The sequence below is a fragment of the Ricinus communis genome, chromosome 4 (assembly GCF_019578655.1).
Source record: "Ricinus communis isolate WT05 ecotype wild-type chromosome 4, ASM1957865v1, whole genome shotgun sequence".
Taxonomy (NCBI): Eukaryota; Viridiplantae; Streptophyta; class Magnoliopsida; order Malpighiales; family Euphorbiaceae; genus Ricinus; species Ricinus communis.
Genome location: NC_063259.1, coordinates 12,941,297 through 12,957,680, shown reverse-complemented (window position 1 = coordinate 12,957,680; position 16,384 = coordinate 12,941,297). Strand labels below are relative to the sequence as shown.

Here is a 16,384-nt window from a genome sequence, read left to right as displayed (position 1 = left end):
TATATATTTATTATATAATATTATATTTTATATAAATCAATAAATATAAAATTCAAAAATAATATTAACTAGTATGTTGTTAATTTTTTAATTATATATATTATTTTAATTAATTCTATATTTGATAAAATAATATTTTTTATAAAATATGTTGCTTACTATTGTATTATTATTTATTATTACTTTTGTATTTAGTTATTATTATTAAATTATTATTATTACAATAGAATCCTAACAATTAAAATAGAGATCACATCTTTAGTCTCTAAATTAGAGATCACAAGACAGGTCTTTAAGTGATAGCTAAAACAGATTAGTGAACACTTGATGTGGTCTTAAAATTAGAGATCACACATGTGGTCTCAAAGTGGTCGCTATGTTTTCCGCTAAATTTTGGCAAGACAGTTAGCGACCACTATAGTTGGTCACTATGACTGTGGTCACTATTCAGTCGCAATGTAGTCGCAAATTTAAAAAAAAAATTTAATTTGGTCTCCAAGTGGAAGCAAAATGGTCCCTAAGTGGTTGTTGTGGTAGCTAAATGTGGTCGCTAAATGACTATTTTTTTATAGTGACTCTTCGGCTAGAGTCGGACTAATAACACACTTTTTGAGACTCCTAGTTAGTGGAATGTAGACTTGGTCAACTCTGTCTTTCTTGGGCAAGACAGGTTGGCTTTTAATGCTCTGTTATTATTACTTCCCCCCATTTGCCTGAGAGTATTTACGCTTGGTTATTTTTCTATTTGTTTGTACTCGGTAATTTCTATCTTATGATGAGCTCGATACTTTTTAATAGTCGGGATAAAGGAATGTTTTCTTGACTATGTCTTTAACAAGAGGTAAGCTCAGTCATACTGTTTGAATTTCAAATGTTTGAGATGCCTAGCATGCCTACTAACATTTCGTACGTCACGTCTATCATTATGAGGACTATTTTCCATTTATGATTTGCCAAATTTCAGTTATACCCATGTGTTCCATAACATTCTTTTGTAAACTCAGAGGGTATTTCATCCTTTTGAATACCATATAAAAATCACACTTCTCTTTCTTTTTATTACTTTATACTTCTTTTCTCTTGATCATTTCCTTACATTTCTGTGACATTCCTTTTGTGCTTGTACTAGTAAATTATTTCATCGAAACTTGTTTTTTCAATTTTAATCTTTAGTTTTTTCTTCTTTTTTCTTTGCTTTTTGCTTTCATGGAATCTTCTCAAACTCCATCCCAAAACCTAGTTCTTGAGTACTTTAATGGGGAAGAACCTGCCTAGAACATTTTTGTTGAGTCAGTAAGTAGAGGGACCTTCTTCTCACTTAGAAGAGGTCGAGAGTATTGAGTAGTTGCTTAAGATTGATGAAAATGACCATCACTTATACTCATATAAAATGAACCTTGCTCATTTGAACCAAATCAAAGATCGGTATGAGATTCTCTTTGATCACTACCCCACGCCTGCGCGGCAAAGGGAAATGGGGGAGAGACCTTCAACACCTATGTCTCAGCTAGCATTATTTTCATTGCCCATCAGACCTTAGAGTCGACCTCCACCACCTAGTCTTCCTTATAGTGCTTGGCAGCCAACGATAGAGGACATCATTAGTATGAATAATTGGCAGGTGGAGGAGATGAAAGAAGTATTATAGAAGTGTTCTAGCTCAAACATTTGCGAGGCAAGCTACACCAACTAGCGCCAACCGAGTTCCAGCAACAACTGACCACACCATCGATGTCGGCCCATCACTGACCATCCAAATTCTGAGGACAACAAATATACGGATGGAGGATAATCGGTCTCAGAAAAGGAATAGCTGAGTCAGAGACACTGAGAAGGAGAGTTCTGATTCTCAAACTCATGACTTTACATTGATTGAGGAGACAATTAATAAGAGAATAAAGGATGCTTTGAAAAAGTATCGTATTAGAAGGATAATGAGAGACAAGGTCCTCCCTAATGGTAATCCCCTACACTTGAGTATCCTAGCAGAGCACTTTCTCGAGAAGTTGAGATTGCTGCCTTTAGATTTCTATGATGGTTTAGAGGATCCATTAGGCAACGTTAATAATTTTAATATCAAGATGGGGTTGCATAATATGTCAGATTTAATCAGGTGTAGGATTTTTCAAACAACCTTAAAGGAAAGTGCTAAGAAGTGGTATCAGAATTTGCAAGATGGCTCAATATATAACTTTGCTATGCTTGCTGAATTATTCAAAGCTCAATTGATCACTAGCATACCTCCGAAAAAGAGGTCCAATGATCTAAAGAAGTGTATTCAAAGGCGTGATAAGAGCCTGAAAGATTTTGTTGAAAGATTCAATAAGGAGGTTGTCCAAGTAGAGAAGCTCAATTAGGATGCAGTTGTAGATGCAATGACTGACAATACCTGCATGAACAAGTTTAAAGATTCACTAACTATTGACCCACCAGAATCATATGTCGAGCTCATGGACTGAGCTCACAGCCTCATCAGATTAAATGAAAATTACTGAGTAGAAGGAGAACCGACTATATGATAATCGGTCAAAAGAGAAATCTGATCAACCCAAGTAAGGGTATAAGGATGACAAAAAGAGGAATGATTCCAAGAGTAGTAATGAGAAAACTTTTGTTCCACTGAATACCTCAAGGACCAACTTTTGTTCCTCTGAATACCTCAAGGACCAACATCTTGATGTGGCTTTAGAAGAATAAAGGCAATATCAGGTATCCAAACCCTGTAAGAGAGTAAACTGTAGTTTTCAGGAATAAAAATAAGTTCTAAGCTCCATAATGGTCATGGCCATGATACTAAAGATTATATTCACTTTAAGAGAGAGATTGATCAGTTGATTGAGGGGGGGGGGCATCTCAAGAGATTTGTTGCTAAAAAAGAGGGTCAGTCAGATAGGAATAAAAGTTCCAAGGATTATAGAGGATCAAGAGATAGAGATTGGGAGGGATCCTTGGGAAAGAGAGACCCACAAAAGGGAGATATTTATGTGATCTTGGTAGAGCTATATTTATGGCTAAGAGCTTCAAAAGAAAGAAAGACCGAGTTATGATGTTCAAGAATGAGAAGCTCCCGAATATAGTTTTCTCGAAGAAGGATGGAGAAAGAATTAAAATGCCTTAGTAGTCTTGGGATTCATTGAGAACTACTAGGTAAGGAGGCTATTTGTGAATCATGGATGTGCGTTCACATCATGATTTTGCAGTGCTATTAAGCCATCAGTGGGGGAGTAATGAATCTAAAACTATATACGACTCCATTACTCGAGTTAGGTAGCCGCTAGTGTAGCCTTAGGTATAGTCGAGTTAATAGTAGAGCTCGGGGAAGAGATTAGGAAAGCTGATAGAATCAATGTCCGACGAAGAAGTGGCGAACTTATTTATGGTAATTGATATTTCATTTGCATACAATATAGTCTTCGGATGACTTATACTGATGGAAATAAAGGCGCCCGAGTCCACCACCCATAGTGGCAAGGAGCTGATTCCAATGTATGTTTGTCTTCAATTTTATTATTTAGCAGATTATTCTTCAATCACTACTCTTTCACACAATGTATATTTTGGTCCTTATAGCCCTAATGGCATCAGCTAGCAGTTCTTGGATTCCATTTGAATCCTAAAATTGCGACACTGGCTACCATCACTCACAAGTTATGAGTGAGTTTCCTTTGTCGCATGGACCTTTGAGTGGGGAAACGAGCCAAGGAGAATAGTTTTTTGTATGTGGGAACCTTTTATCTATACCAAAGGCTCAACCTATAGTAATGACCGTAGTAATCTCCCCTAGGAATCCTATTGCTTGCTATATGAGATGTTTTCCCTTGTAAGTATTTTAAGCCCAAGTATTAAAAGGCCTTGACACAGAAATGTGGAATTAGGCCCCATGCCGAAAATATGCAGGCTTTTATGCTTATATTGAGAAACATTGCTTTGTTTGTTTAAATCTGCTTTGAGAGCTTATGGCATGTGCTTCGAGCCTACTATCCCTTACTAATAGAAAGCCCAAACTAAAAATCCTAAGGAAGAAAGACTTACCATGAACCTTGTGTATGGGAGCAATAAGTTGGAAGGGTGAATTGTATACCACTGTGTATGCCAACTTTTTTGTTCTTATACATTGCACGTGCATCACACATCACATGCATCATACTAACCTTTGCGTTTTAGCCATATAGACTCTCTTGTGGGTTAGAAAAGACAAGACAATAGGAGATTGGAAATAGCGCCCATTTCTCTAAGAATCAGAATTGTGTTAGAGCACTTAGAAAGACCAAGACGCCAGGCTACTGAAGAAATGGCCAATAAAAGAGCTAATGAACAAGATGTTAAAATCCTTAAGAATACTGTCGTCGATGACTTGAGGAGTGTGATTCGAAAAGAGCTCCAATAACTCTTGGATGAGACGGCTGGAAACCAAGTCTCACCTGCTGCTCTTGTTGCACCGATTAACCCCCTATTACTCTTGACCTGGCTTGGTTATCGTTGAGACCGTTGCTACCACTACAACTACTACTGATGCCACTAATGCCAATGCTGAAGACCCAGCTAGAAGGGGAGTGCCTTAAAATTTTTAAAACTTTGATAGGTTTATGCTAGACCAGGCTAAAAAGGAGACTGCTCTTACCACCAATGAGGCTATGAGTGGACTGAGTGCCTAGCTTGACAAAATGTAGGGTATGCTAGAAATCAAAGGTTTGGACCTAACTTATGATTTCGAGAAACTGATTTTAATGGGAGAAGACTAGTTGCCTATAGCATTTAGAATGCTCGAGATGAACAAGTTTAACTGGACTGGTGACCTGAAGGTTCATCTAAAGTAGTATATAACCATCATGGGAACTACTTAGCTGAGCAGGACCCAGACTGTCAAGTTATTTGTGCTGTCACTTGAAGGACCCGCTGTCAACTGGATCACGGTCTGAAAAAATCCACCAAAGCTGAATGGCACGATTTATGCAACTCTTCTGTTAAGCAGTATGACTACAACACTCACTTGGAAGTGTCAATCAAGGATCTTGAATCCACCAAGCAGAAGCCGAATAAGTCATTCTTTGGTTTTCTGACCAGATGGAGGAATAAGGCAGGACTAATGAAGAACAAGCCCTATGAAAAGGACCAAGTGCATATGGTGGTCCGAAACGTTCTTCCAAGATGGGTTGAAAGGTTGCAGATGATGAACCCTAAAACCTTTATGGATTTGTATGATGACAAGCTACAGGTCGAGGAGATAAAGAATGACAAAAGAAAGGCAGTGAGAACTGGTGGAAGGGCAAACTACTAGGCTGGAGGGAGTAATGTGCATAGTCTTACACATGTTTGCTTGCATACTATTGTGTATTTTCTTAGCAATTATTATGTTTTTTTCCAAGATCACCTGTGTTTTATGTCCTTTTGTATTCTAGGATATGTTATAGGTCCATCATCAATGTTTGAGCAATTCTATATCAATTCCAGGAGAAAACAGACGTAATCAGAGGCATTTTATTTTGGGTTGAATTTTTGAAAAGTCAACACGACTTGTGTTGGGGCCCGTGCAGAAATTCCAGGCCATGTAGTTTAAGTACTTTGAAGCAGCACGTTTTCTGAGGGTACCACGCCCTAGAGCACGGCTCGGACACAGCACGTGTTAAGGGACACGGGGTGGAACAGGCCTGTATTTGCGGCTTGAATAAAAGAGATGAGCAAAAAATAGAAAAATAAAGTTTCGGATCGACGATTTTGACTTTTGATCTTCCATTATAATCTTCCTAGACGTGTTGTTAGGCCTTTAAGGGGGCTTCCAGGAAATAGATTCCACCTTTGAACGTCAGATTCGTGATCCGGGTTTTGGATTAAAGATTGAGGAAAAGTTTTGGAGCAAATCAAGGAGTAATTTTAGAGATCAATTGCAGCATAGATCTAAGCTTTCAGCTGTTCATCCAATTCTAGGAAAAAGGTGTATATATTTCGATTTCTTTGTTCTTTCACTATAATTGAATTCCTAGTTGCTTTAGACATGAACATGTGTAGCTAGATTGGTTGAACCCATTGGGGTTCCTTACTATGTTGGCTTGGTATTGAATTGTTAGGATTGTTTGAATTCTTTTATGTATTCTTTTTATAATTAATAATTAAATCCCTATGCCTGAACTAGAGCGATCCCTCAGGCAGCTGAGGAACCGATTAGAGTTGGAGAAGGAGGAGCATATAGAAATTCCTGTTCATACACCAATAGACATGGGAGACGATAACAACAATGTCGTTGAAGCAAACAAGATAATGTAGAGTTTACTAGACCTTCCCTAGAGAGAACGCACACTAGTATAGTGAGGCCAACTGTTGTAGTGAATAAATTTGAAATTAAGCCAAATGTCATTCAGATGGTGCAGCAAAGTGTACAGTTTGGGGGCTTGCCCAGTGAAGATCCTAATGCCCACATTGCGAATTTCTTAAAGACTTATGATACCTTCAAGATAAATGGGACTATCGATGATGCCATTCGGCTTAGGCTGTTTCCATTTTCCTTGAGGGATAGAGCAAAGAGATGGTTACAGTCCCTACCAGCTAACACTATTACCACCTAGAATTCTTTGGCTGAGAAATTCCTTTATAAGCACTTTCCTCCAGCTAAGATTGCAAAGATGCGTAATGATATTTCTTCTTTTGTGCAGTTTGATGATGAGAGCATGTATGATGCGTGGGAGAGGTACAAGGACTTGCTGAGGTGTTGTCCGTACCATGGTTTGCCATTATGGATGTAGGTGCAGACTTTTTACAGCAGTTCGAACTCAGCCACGAGGCAGATGGTAGATGCAGCTGCAGGTGGGGCCATCAACAGTAAGATGCTAGAGCAGGCCCATAATTTAATTGAGGAGATGGCCATGAACACATATCAGTGGTAGTCTTCTAGAAGTAGGCTAGGAGGGCAAGGAGTGGTGAACCAGGTGAATTCTACATCAGCCTTGGCAGCTCAGGTGGAGCTTTTAGCCAAGAAGATCGACTAGCTCCAGATGCCAGTCCAAGCAGCACAGCTTGACTGCTATTTTTATGGTGGCCCGTACTATAGTGCAAACTGTAATGTGGGAGGTATGTTTGCTTCTTCTTCGTCTTCTACTTCTGTTGACCATGAACAGGTTTATTATATGGAAAATGCACCCAGGCAGTAGAATAACCCATACAACAACACATACAACCCAAGGTGGAGAAACCATCCCAACTTCGGATGGCGAAATAACAATACCTAGGGTCCACCAGGATTTTAGCAGTTGCACCAGCAGCAACCCTAACAGCAGATTGTTCTCCCTCAACTACCTCAAAATTAGGAGAAGAAGCCTAATTTAGAGGAGTTGATAATGAAGTTTTGTGTCCACTTATGAGAACAAGTTTCAGCAAACGGACATAGCCCTTAGAAATCAGCAGGCTCCCATATAGAACTTGGAGAATCAAATAGGCCAGATTTCTAAGATGTTGGCTGAGAGACAACCAGGAACACTCCTCAATACCATAGAGTCAAACCCGAGGGAGCATGTCAAGGATGTCACCTTGAGATCAAGTAAGCAGTTAACTAGCTCTTTACCTATGGCTGATCATGATATTATTGTGCAAGATGAGCCAGCCAGAGAGGAGCCCGAAACTAAGGTGACAAAGCTTACACAAACCGAGGATAAGAAGAAGAGTCCTCTGAGACAATACCGGCCGCCAATTCCATATTCTACCATGTTGAAGCAGCAAAAGGTTGATCAACAGTTTGGTGAATTTTTAGATTTATTTAAACAGCTGGGGATTAACCTATCTTTTGTTCAGCCTATATCACAAATGCCTAGGTATGCGAGATTCTTGAAGGAGATTTTAAGCAACAAAAGGAAGCTAGAGGACTTGGGGCTAGTGACACTAAATGAGGAGTGCTCAACCATTCTTCAAATCAAGCTGCCAGTAAAGAGGCGTGATCTATGGAGTTTTACTGTTCCCTGTATTATTGGTGATTTGCATATTAGTGATGCTTTAGTTGACTTAAGAGCTAGCATCAATTTAATGCCTAGTAGTTTTTTTGAAAAATTATGTTTGAGTGAGCCAAAACCCACTAGGATGAGCATACAGTTAGCGGATAGGACTATAAAATTTCCTAGGGGGATAGTTAAGGATGTACTTGTTAAAATAGATAAGTTTATATTTCCTGTTGATTTTATTGTTATGGATATGGAGGGTGAGAGTAGCGTACCTTTAATCCTAGGTAGACCTTTCCTTGCAACATGTAGGACTGTTATAGATGTATGTGATGGGAAGTTACAGCTTAGAGTAGGCGATGAGACTGTTACCTTTGACCTTAGCACTTTTATAAGGCATTCATTGGACCATGATGATACTGTATATTGTGTGGCTGTTTTAGATGATATTGTGGGGTCTAAATTGCATGAGGTATTACTTGATGATCCTTTGCAGGTGGCATAATAGGCTGAGGATGAGGAGGAGTTATTCAACAAGGATGTGTTAGAACAACTTGCTTGTTTGCTGGCTAGTGAGCCTAGCAGGTTTGCTGACCATTTTGTTAATATTGACAGGTCAGGGGTGCAGGAATTGAGATCTTCACTTGAGGAGCCACCAGCCCTAGAGTTGAAGGAGTTGCTTAAGCACTTGACCTATGCCTATCTGGATGAGGCGGAGAGGCTGCCGGTGATCATTGATAGATCATATATAGTTATACTTATTGTGTTTAATTCCCTTACATTTTGATTGAATAATGTACTTAATTGTGAAAATTGTGTTTATTCTAACCTAGGTGGTGAAATATCAGGATTGAGTAGAATGCAGCCTAAAGACATGTTTTAAGGCACCACTTGTCAGAAACCAAGCCTTTTGGAGGAAGAGAAAAAATTTGGGCAGAATATCATGTTCAATAAGGCGTGACCACGCTTTACAATCCGTGAGCTATTGGAATCTGCATAAGAGAATTTTGAATTTTCAAGATAAATTCACAGTGGACCCACTTTTATATAATTTCCTTTATTTTTGAAGTGCTGGACAAAGAGAACTTACTCCCACGTATTTAGAATTTTAATTTGTTTAGATTAGTCTTTATCTTATCCTTCCTTATAGGGATAAGATCATATAGGAATTTATTTCTTTTTGATAAGGATTATCTTATTAGGGTTTAGGTTTGACTTCCTATATAAGGAGGCTAGTTCTACTAAGTAGAGGATGGCTGAGAGTGCTTTGATATTTATTATTTTTCTTCTTCTATTCTTTTCTTGTGAATTCTTACTCCACCATGTGTGGCTAAGTTTTTAGTTTCTGATTCAAGAGTGAATAAATTCCAATTGTGATTTTGTGAGGTTTTGTGCTTAACATAATTCTTCTTTAATTCAAGTATTATTTATTTCTTGTTTTTATTATTTATGAATTTTTGATATTGATTTAACTGATGACTCAACTTTGATATTGATTTTTCTATTGTTAAACTTTGAGCTTGTGATCCGTAATTGTCATGAACGATTGACACAAGTAGCAAGGAGTTGGCTCATGTGTGTGTGATTGCAGCCTTTTCAAATTACATAGCTTGCATGATAGGATCTAGGGAATAAAGGAACAAGGTTAATTCAATTGCAGCTATCTCAATTAAATAATGCTGGTTTAGTCATTCTCATTATTCTTAATGCTATCATTGAGTTAATATGGAACGCTATCGTGCCTAGTTGACTAATGGTAAGTTTTGATTTGGATGCTGGGTTTAAGTCAATAATATTAGGAGAATTTACACTTGTTGCGGGTTTTTCTAATAAGTAGACTAAGTATTTGAATAGAAAAATTGATATTTAAGCCTATGATCATGATTACAATTGGATGGAATTAGCACCCTTGAATTGGAAATTTGTTAAGATTGATTTTTATTTACTTTAATATTTAGCCTTCATTATTTTCTATTTATTTATAATTTTGATTCAAACATTCAATTTCCCCCTATTTTTATTTTACTTTGAGAAGCTATCCACATTGATTCCCTTGGGTTCGACTTGGTTTCACTATTTCTACAAGTTAGTTTAGGAAAATCAACAATTTATTTTGAAGGGCTTCGACAATCAGTTCAAATTTGGCGTCGTTGCCGGGGAACCTATTTTAGTTTCTCATTGTTTAATTTATTTGTTTATGACTCGTTCTTCTCAAGATATTGATTTGCAGTATAATCCTGAAATTGAGAAGATAGTGCGTCGATTAAGAAAGGAGACTAGGCAAAGAAAAAGTTGTCTCATAGAGGAGTTGGAAATAGATTTGGCTATTGGTGACACATCTATTTTTCAAGAAGTTACAGAAAATATGGCGAACAGAACTCCCAAAGGGCTAGCCGCAGCGGATTTAAATTAATAACCTTTATGCATTACATTTCCTAATATTGCAGTTGATTTTGAATTAAAATCTGGCTTAATATTACTCCCTTCTTTTCATGGATGTATAGGTGAAGATCCTCATAAACACTTGAAAGAATTCCATATTGTATGCTCCGGAATGTAGCCACATGGTGTTACTGAAGAGCAAATAAATCTTAGAGCTTTTCCCTTTTCTTTGAAGGATAAAGCAAAAGATTGGCTCTATTATCTACCCTTTAGTACAATAACAACATGGAATGAGATTAAAAGATTATTCTTAGATAAGTTTTGCCCTGCAACAAGAGCTGCCAACATCAGAAAAGAAATTTATGGCATAACCCAGTTCACTGGAGAAACATTGTATGAGTATTGGGATAGGTTCAAGCAATTGTGTGCTAGCTTCCCACATCATCAAATTTCTCAGCAACTCTTAATCTAATACTTCTATGAAGGATTGTTGCCAATGGATAGGAGTATGATTGATGCAGCAAGTGGTGGAGCCTTGGTAGACAAGATGCCTGAAGAAGTCAAGCGATTGATTTCAAACATGGCTGAAAATTCTTAGCAATTTGGTACAAGGGTCGATGGAGCTATAAGGCGAGTTAATGAGGTAAGCACTAAAAATCTTGAAAATCAAATTTATGATTTAACTGCTTTGGTTCGTCAAATGGCTATAGGGCAATTGCAAATGGCAAAATTTTATGGAATATGCTCGATTCAAAGACATCCCACTGATATGTGCCCAACATTGCAACAAGACTCTATGCAAGAAGCTAATACTCTAGGCGGATTTACTGGTCAACCTCAAAGGAAGTATGACCCTTTTTGCAATCATTATAATGTTGGATGGAGAGATCACCCGAATTTGAGCTATGGAAACCAAGGAGGACAACAAAAGTATCATTCCCAGAATTTTAATAGACCACCTCAAACTTCAAATTCAAGTATGTCCTTGGAAGATATTATTAAAAATCTTGCTAACAATGCTCTTCAATCTCAATAGGAAACAAGGTCATGCATTCAGAATTTAGGCAATCAAATTACTCAATTGGCTACGTCAGTTAGTAAATTGGAGGCCCAAAATTCTAGAAAACTACCTTTTGTAACTAGAAATAAATCCAAAGGAGAACGTTAATGCAATTTCTCTAAGAAGTGGAAAGGAGATTCCTTCAGGCTCGATTCCACTTAAGGAAAATGAACCAAGCAAGGAAAATGAAGAAGAACCTTCCTCTAAAGCATCACGTAGGGTAAAATTTGATCCTCCCCTATCTCTTTCATCTCACACTCCATTACCTCCTTTTTCTAGCAGATTAGCAAAGCCAAAAGAAGATGAACAAGAAAAGGAGATCTTGGATACATTTAGGAAGGTGGAGATAAATATCCCATTATTGGATGCTATCAAGCAAGTTCCTAAATATGCAAAGTTCTTGAAGGAATTGTGCACCAACAAAAGAAGGATGAAGGAAAAGGAGAAAGTGTTGGTAAGTAAGAATGTGTCGGCTATCTTGCAAAAGAATATGCTAGAAAAATGCAAAGAACCAGGTATGTTTTCATTACCTTGTGTTATTGGTAACACGAAAATTAAGCGTGCCCTGTTAGATTTGGGAGCTTCCATTAATGTCATGCCATTTTCTATTTATCAAGATTTGAAACTAAATGACTTACAAAAGACTGGTGTAGTGATTCAATTAGCTGATCGTTCTTTCATTCATCCCCTTGGGGTGGTTGAAGATGTTTTGGTGTAGGTTAATAAGCTCATATTTCCTATCGACTTTTACATTTTAGAAATGGATGATAATTCCTCATCAAAATCAACCTCGATTTTGTTAGGACGACCATTCATGAAAATTGCTAAGACAAAGATTAATGTAGATGAGGGTACTCTCTCCGTAGAGTTTGATGGAGAGATTGTTAAATTTAATATTTTCGATGCAATAAAATATCCTAATGATGTATATTCTCTTTGCCATATAGATGTAATTGATCCAATTGTGCAGAAAGTTTTTACAAAAGAAAGTGTTGGTGATGAGCAAGAATTAGATGCACAATTTAATTTAGAAGGAATTGATTATGAGATTGATGTAGAATTATTTTTTCAGCAACATTATATGAACCAACAAATTTCAATGCTGAAATTTTTAATACTAATAACAAGATGTTACCTTCAATTGTGCAGGCACCAAAACTGGAATTAAAAGCTTTATCAGATCACCTAAAATTTGTGTATTTAGGTGATGATGAAACATTGCCTGTCATCATCTCAAAAAGACTAACAATGAAACATGAAGGAAGATTGGTTAAAGCCTTGAGGGAATACAAGGTTGCAATTGGTTGGACTTTGGCTGACATAAAAGGCATTAATCCATCAATTTGCATGCACTGGATTTTGCTAGAGGATGATGCTAAACCATCAAGGGAACCATAAAGGAGGTTGAACCCAACCATGAAAGAAGTTGTCATGAAAGAGATACTCAAGTTGTTGGATGCAGGTATAATCTACCAAATCTTAGATAGCAAATGGGTAAGTCCAGTTCATGTTGTCCCCAAGAAAACTGGAATGACTATGGTATGGAATTTGAACAATGAATTTGTACCAATGCTTGTGCAAAATGGTTAGAGAATGTGTATAGATTTTAGGAAGCTTAATCAAGTGACTAGAAAATATCATTTTCTCTTACCTTTCATTGACCAAATGTTAGAACGATTGGCAGACATATCTTTTTTCTATTTTCTTGATGGCTTTTCAGGATTTTATCAAGCTCTTATTGCACAAGAAGATCAGGAAAAGACAACATTCACTTGTCCTTTCGGAACCTATGCTTATAGGTGAATTCCTTTTGGCCTCTGTAATGCCCCAAGTACGTTTCAAAGATGCATGATGAGTATTTTTTCTGAATATATTGAGAAATGCATTGAAGTATTTATGGATGACTTTACTATGTATGGGGATTCATTTGATGAATGCTTAGATAATTTAACCAAAGTTTTAAAAAGATGCATAAAGACTAACTTGGTTTTAAATTATGAAAAGTGTCATTTTATGGTCACCCAAGGCACTGTATTAGGGCATGTGGTCTCCTCCAAGGGTATAAAGGTTGACAAGGCAAAAGTGGATATAATTGCAAACTTACCATACCCTACCAATGTTAGGGAAGTGTGCTCTTTTCTTGGACATGCAGGATTTTATCGCAGGTTTATCAAGGATTTCTCCAAGATTGCTTTGCCATTGACAAATTTACTGCAAAAAGAAGTTCAATTTGAGTTTGGGGAAGAATGTAGAGAGTCGTTTGTAAAGCTAAAAGATTTGTTGATAAGCACACCTATTATTCAACCATCTCAATGGGATTTACCTTTTGAAATCATGTGCGATGCAAGCAATTATGCAGTGGGAGCAGTTCTGGGGAAGAAAATTGAGAAGAAAAGTCATGTCATCTATTATGCTTCCAGGACCCTAAATTCTGCCCAATGCAATTACTCCACCACAGAAAAGGAGCTTTTATCAATTGTCTTTGCTTTGGATAAATTTCAATCTTATGTGCTTGGTTCTAAAGTTATTGTGTATTCTGATCATGCAACTCTGAAGTATCTTTTAGTAAAGAAAGAATCAAAACCAAGGCTAATTTGGTGGATTTTGCTTCTTCAACAGCTGAACTTGAAAATCAAAGATAAAAAAGAGTGGAGAATTCTATTGCGAACCACTTAAGTAGGTTAATAAGGGAAGAAGATGACCTACCTTTCAATGACAACTTTCCGGATGAACATTTATTCCAACTCAAGGGTATGATTCCTTGGTATGCAGACGTGGTCAATTATTTAGTCATAAGAAATGTACCTTATTGTCTTAGTAAGTCTAGGAAAGCAAAGATAAAGAGTGAGTCTAAGTATTATGTTTGGGATGAGCCCTTCTTATGGAAATTTTGTTCCGATAAAGTGATTAGGAGATGTGTGCCTGAAAATGAATTCCAATATATTTTAGCCTTTTGCCATGATTATGCATGTAGAGGACACTTTGGACCTAGACGGACCGCTATTGTGGTTTATATTGGGAAACTCTGTTTAAAGATGCATATCAATTTTGCAAGAGTTGTGAGAGGTGTCAACAAGTAGGAGCACTAACTCATAAGAATGAAATGCCTCAAGTTCCAATTCTTATCTGTGAAATATTTGATGTATGAGGCATCGATTTTATAGGTCCTTTACCCTCTTCTTATGGATTTTCATATATACTTTTGGCTGTGGATTATGTATCAAAATGGGTGGAAGCTAAAGCCACCAAAACTGATGACTCTCAAGTTGTTGTAGGTTTTATCAAGGCTAACATCTTTAATAGGTTTAGGATTCCAAGAGCAATCGTTAGTGATCAAGGAACTCATTTTTGTAATAGATCAGTTGCAGCTTTGATGAAGAAGTACAGAGTGAATCATAGGATAGCCACCACATATCATCCTCAAACCAATGGACAAGCTGAAGTTTCCAATTGAGAAGTTAAATCCATCTTGGAGAAAACGGTGAACCCAGGAAGAAAGGATTGGAGCCTTCATTTAGATGACGCTCTTTGGGCTTACCGCATGACTTACAAAACTCCCATAGGAATGTCCCCTTATCGGTTAGTTTTCGGTAAAGCCTGTCATTTATCGGTAGAAATTGAGCATAAAGCCTACTGGGCAGTTCGGCGGTGTAATATGAACATGGATAAAGCTGGAATGTCAAGGCTATTACAATTGCAAGAATTGGAGGAGTTGCGATTAGATTCCTAAGAGAATTCGAGAAATTACAAAGAGAAGTTCAAATTACTCCATGATAATATTCTTGTTAGGAGACAATTTGAGATTGGTCAAAAAGTATTGTTATATAATTCTCGATTGAAGCTTATGCCTGGTAAGTCTCGCTCTCAATGGATCGGTCCATTTTTTATTACTAATGTGTTCCCCTATGGTGCAGTGGAAACTGAAAGCATGGATTTGTTCAAAATCTTCAAAGTAAATGGTCATATATTGAAAATCTTCCAGGAGGGTGAAATTGTTCCATGTCTCGTTAGTTTTCTCTTAGATTACTCTACTTATCTGGATGACTGAAATGTTTCCTCACCCCGTCGAGCAAAACGATGTTAAACGAATTGCGCTATTGGGAGGCAACCCAAATGCTTTCTTTATTTTCCTTTTATTCATACCTTTTATTTTCTTTCACTTAATTTATTTTATTTTCTATTTTTTTAATGAAGAAGTTCAATTTTTTTTTCTGGCAGGAGGCCAATTTCGATAAGGCATGACCACGCCTTTTTTTTACAGCTCTCCCAAAAGTGTTAACAGAATTTGTTACAGAAGCTCGTTTCTTATAAGGCGTGATCACGCCTTGTTTCAAAACATCTTCTGTTTTGTTCTGAATTTTACAGAAGCCCATTTCTTATAAGGCGTGACCACGCCTTGTTTCAAAACATCTTTTGTTTTATTTTAATGACTTCACTTAATTTTACAGAAGATCGTTTCTTATAAGGCGTGACCACGCCTTGTTTCTAAACATCGTCTGTTTTGTTTTGACGTCTGCACTTAATCTTACAGAAGCTCGTTTATTATAAGGCGTGACCACGACTTGTTTCAAAACATCGTATGTTCTGTTTTGATGTCTGCACTTAATTTTATAAAAGCGCGTTCCTTATAAGACGTGGCCATGCCTTGTTTCAAAACATCTTTTGTTTTGTTTTGATGTCCACTTAATTTTATAGAAGCCCGTTTCTTATAAAGCGTAATCACATCTTATTTCAAAACATCTTCTGATTTATTTTGACTTCTCCATTTCATTTTCTTCAAAGTCTAATCCTCAAGCAGAATAGTGATTCTGATTCTGATGAGGAAAATGATTTTCAAAACCTTGAAGTATCTGAAAATGTTCCTGAAAACGTTATCAATGTTTTAAAGGAAATTACTTCAAGAAAATATTTGATTCAAATAAAGCTTGTTTTCCCTGGTGATTTCCAGATAGAAACCATCGCCTTGTTCGATACAGGAGCAGACCTCAATTGTATTAACTACGAACTGGTTCCTAAAAGGTTT

The 16,384-nt window shown here is 37.0% G+C and overlaps 1 protein-coding gene and 1 non-coding gene across 2 annotated transcripts; one reads left to right on the top strand and one right to left on the bottom strand.

Annotated features, from left to right (window-relative positions):
* Nucleotides 1–6,614: 6,614 nt before the first annotated feature.
* LOC112535266 lies at nt 6,615–6,721 on the bottom strand. Its single transcript, XR_003079430.1, has one exon. It is a non-coding gene; the product is annotated as a small nucleolar RNA R71 (small nucleolar RNA).
* A 719-nt stretch (nt 6,722–7,440) lies between these two features.
* LOC125369838 lies at nt 7,441–8,424 on the top strand. Its single transcript, XM_048373107.1, has one exon. The coding sequence runs from the start codon at nt 7,441–7,443 to the stop codon at nt 8,422–8,424; it is 984 nt and encodes a 327-aa protein (XP_048229064.1).
* The last annotated feature ends 7,960 nt before the right edge of the window (nt 8,425–16,384 follow it).

What these genes read in the sequence shown, in the direction of transcription:
- LOC125369838 (XM_048373107.1), top strand. Translation starts at nt 7,441, where the DNA reads ATGTTGGCTGAGAGACAACCAGGAACACTCCTCAATACCATAGAGTCA.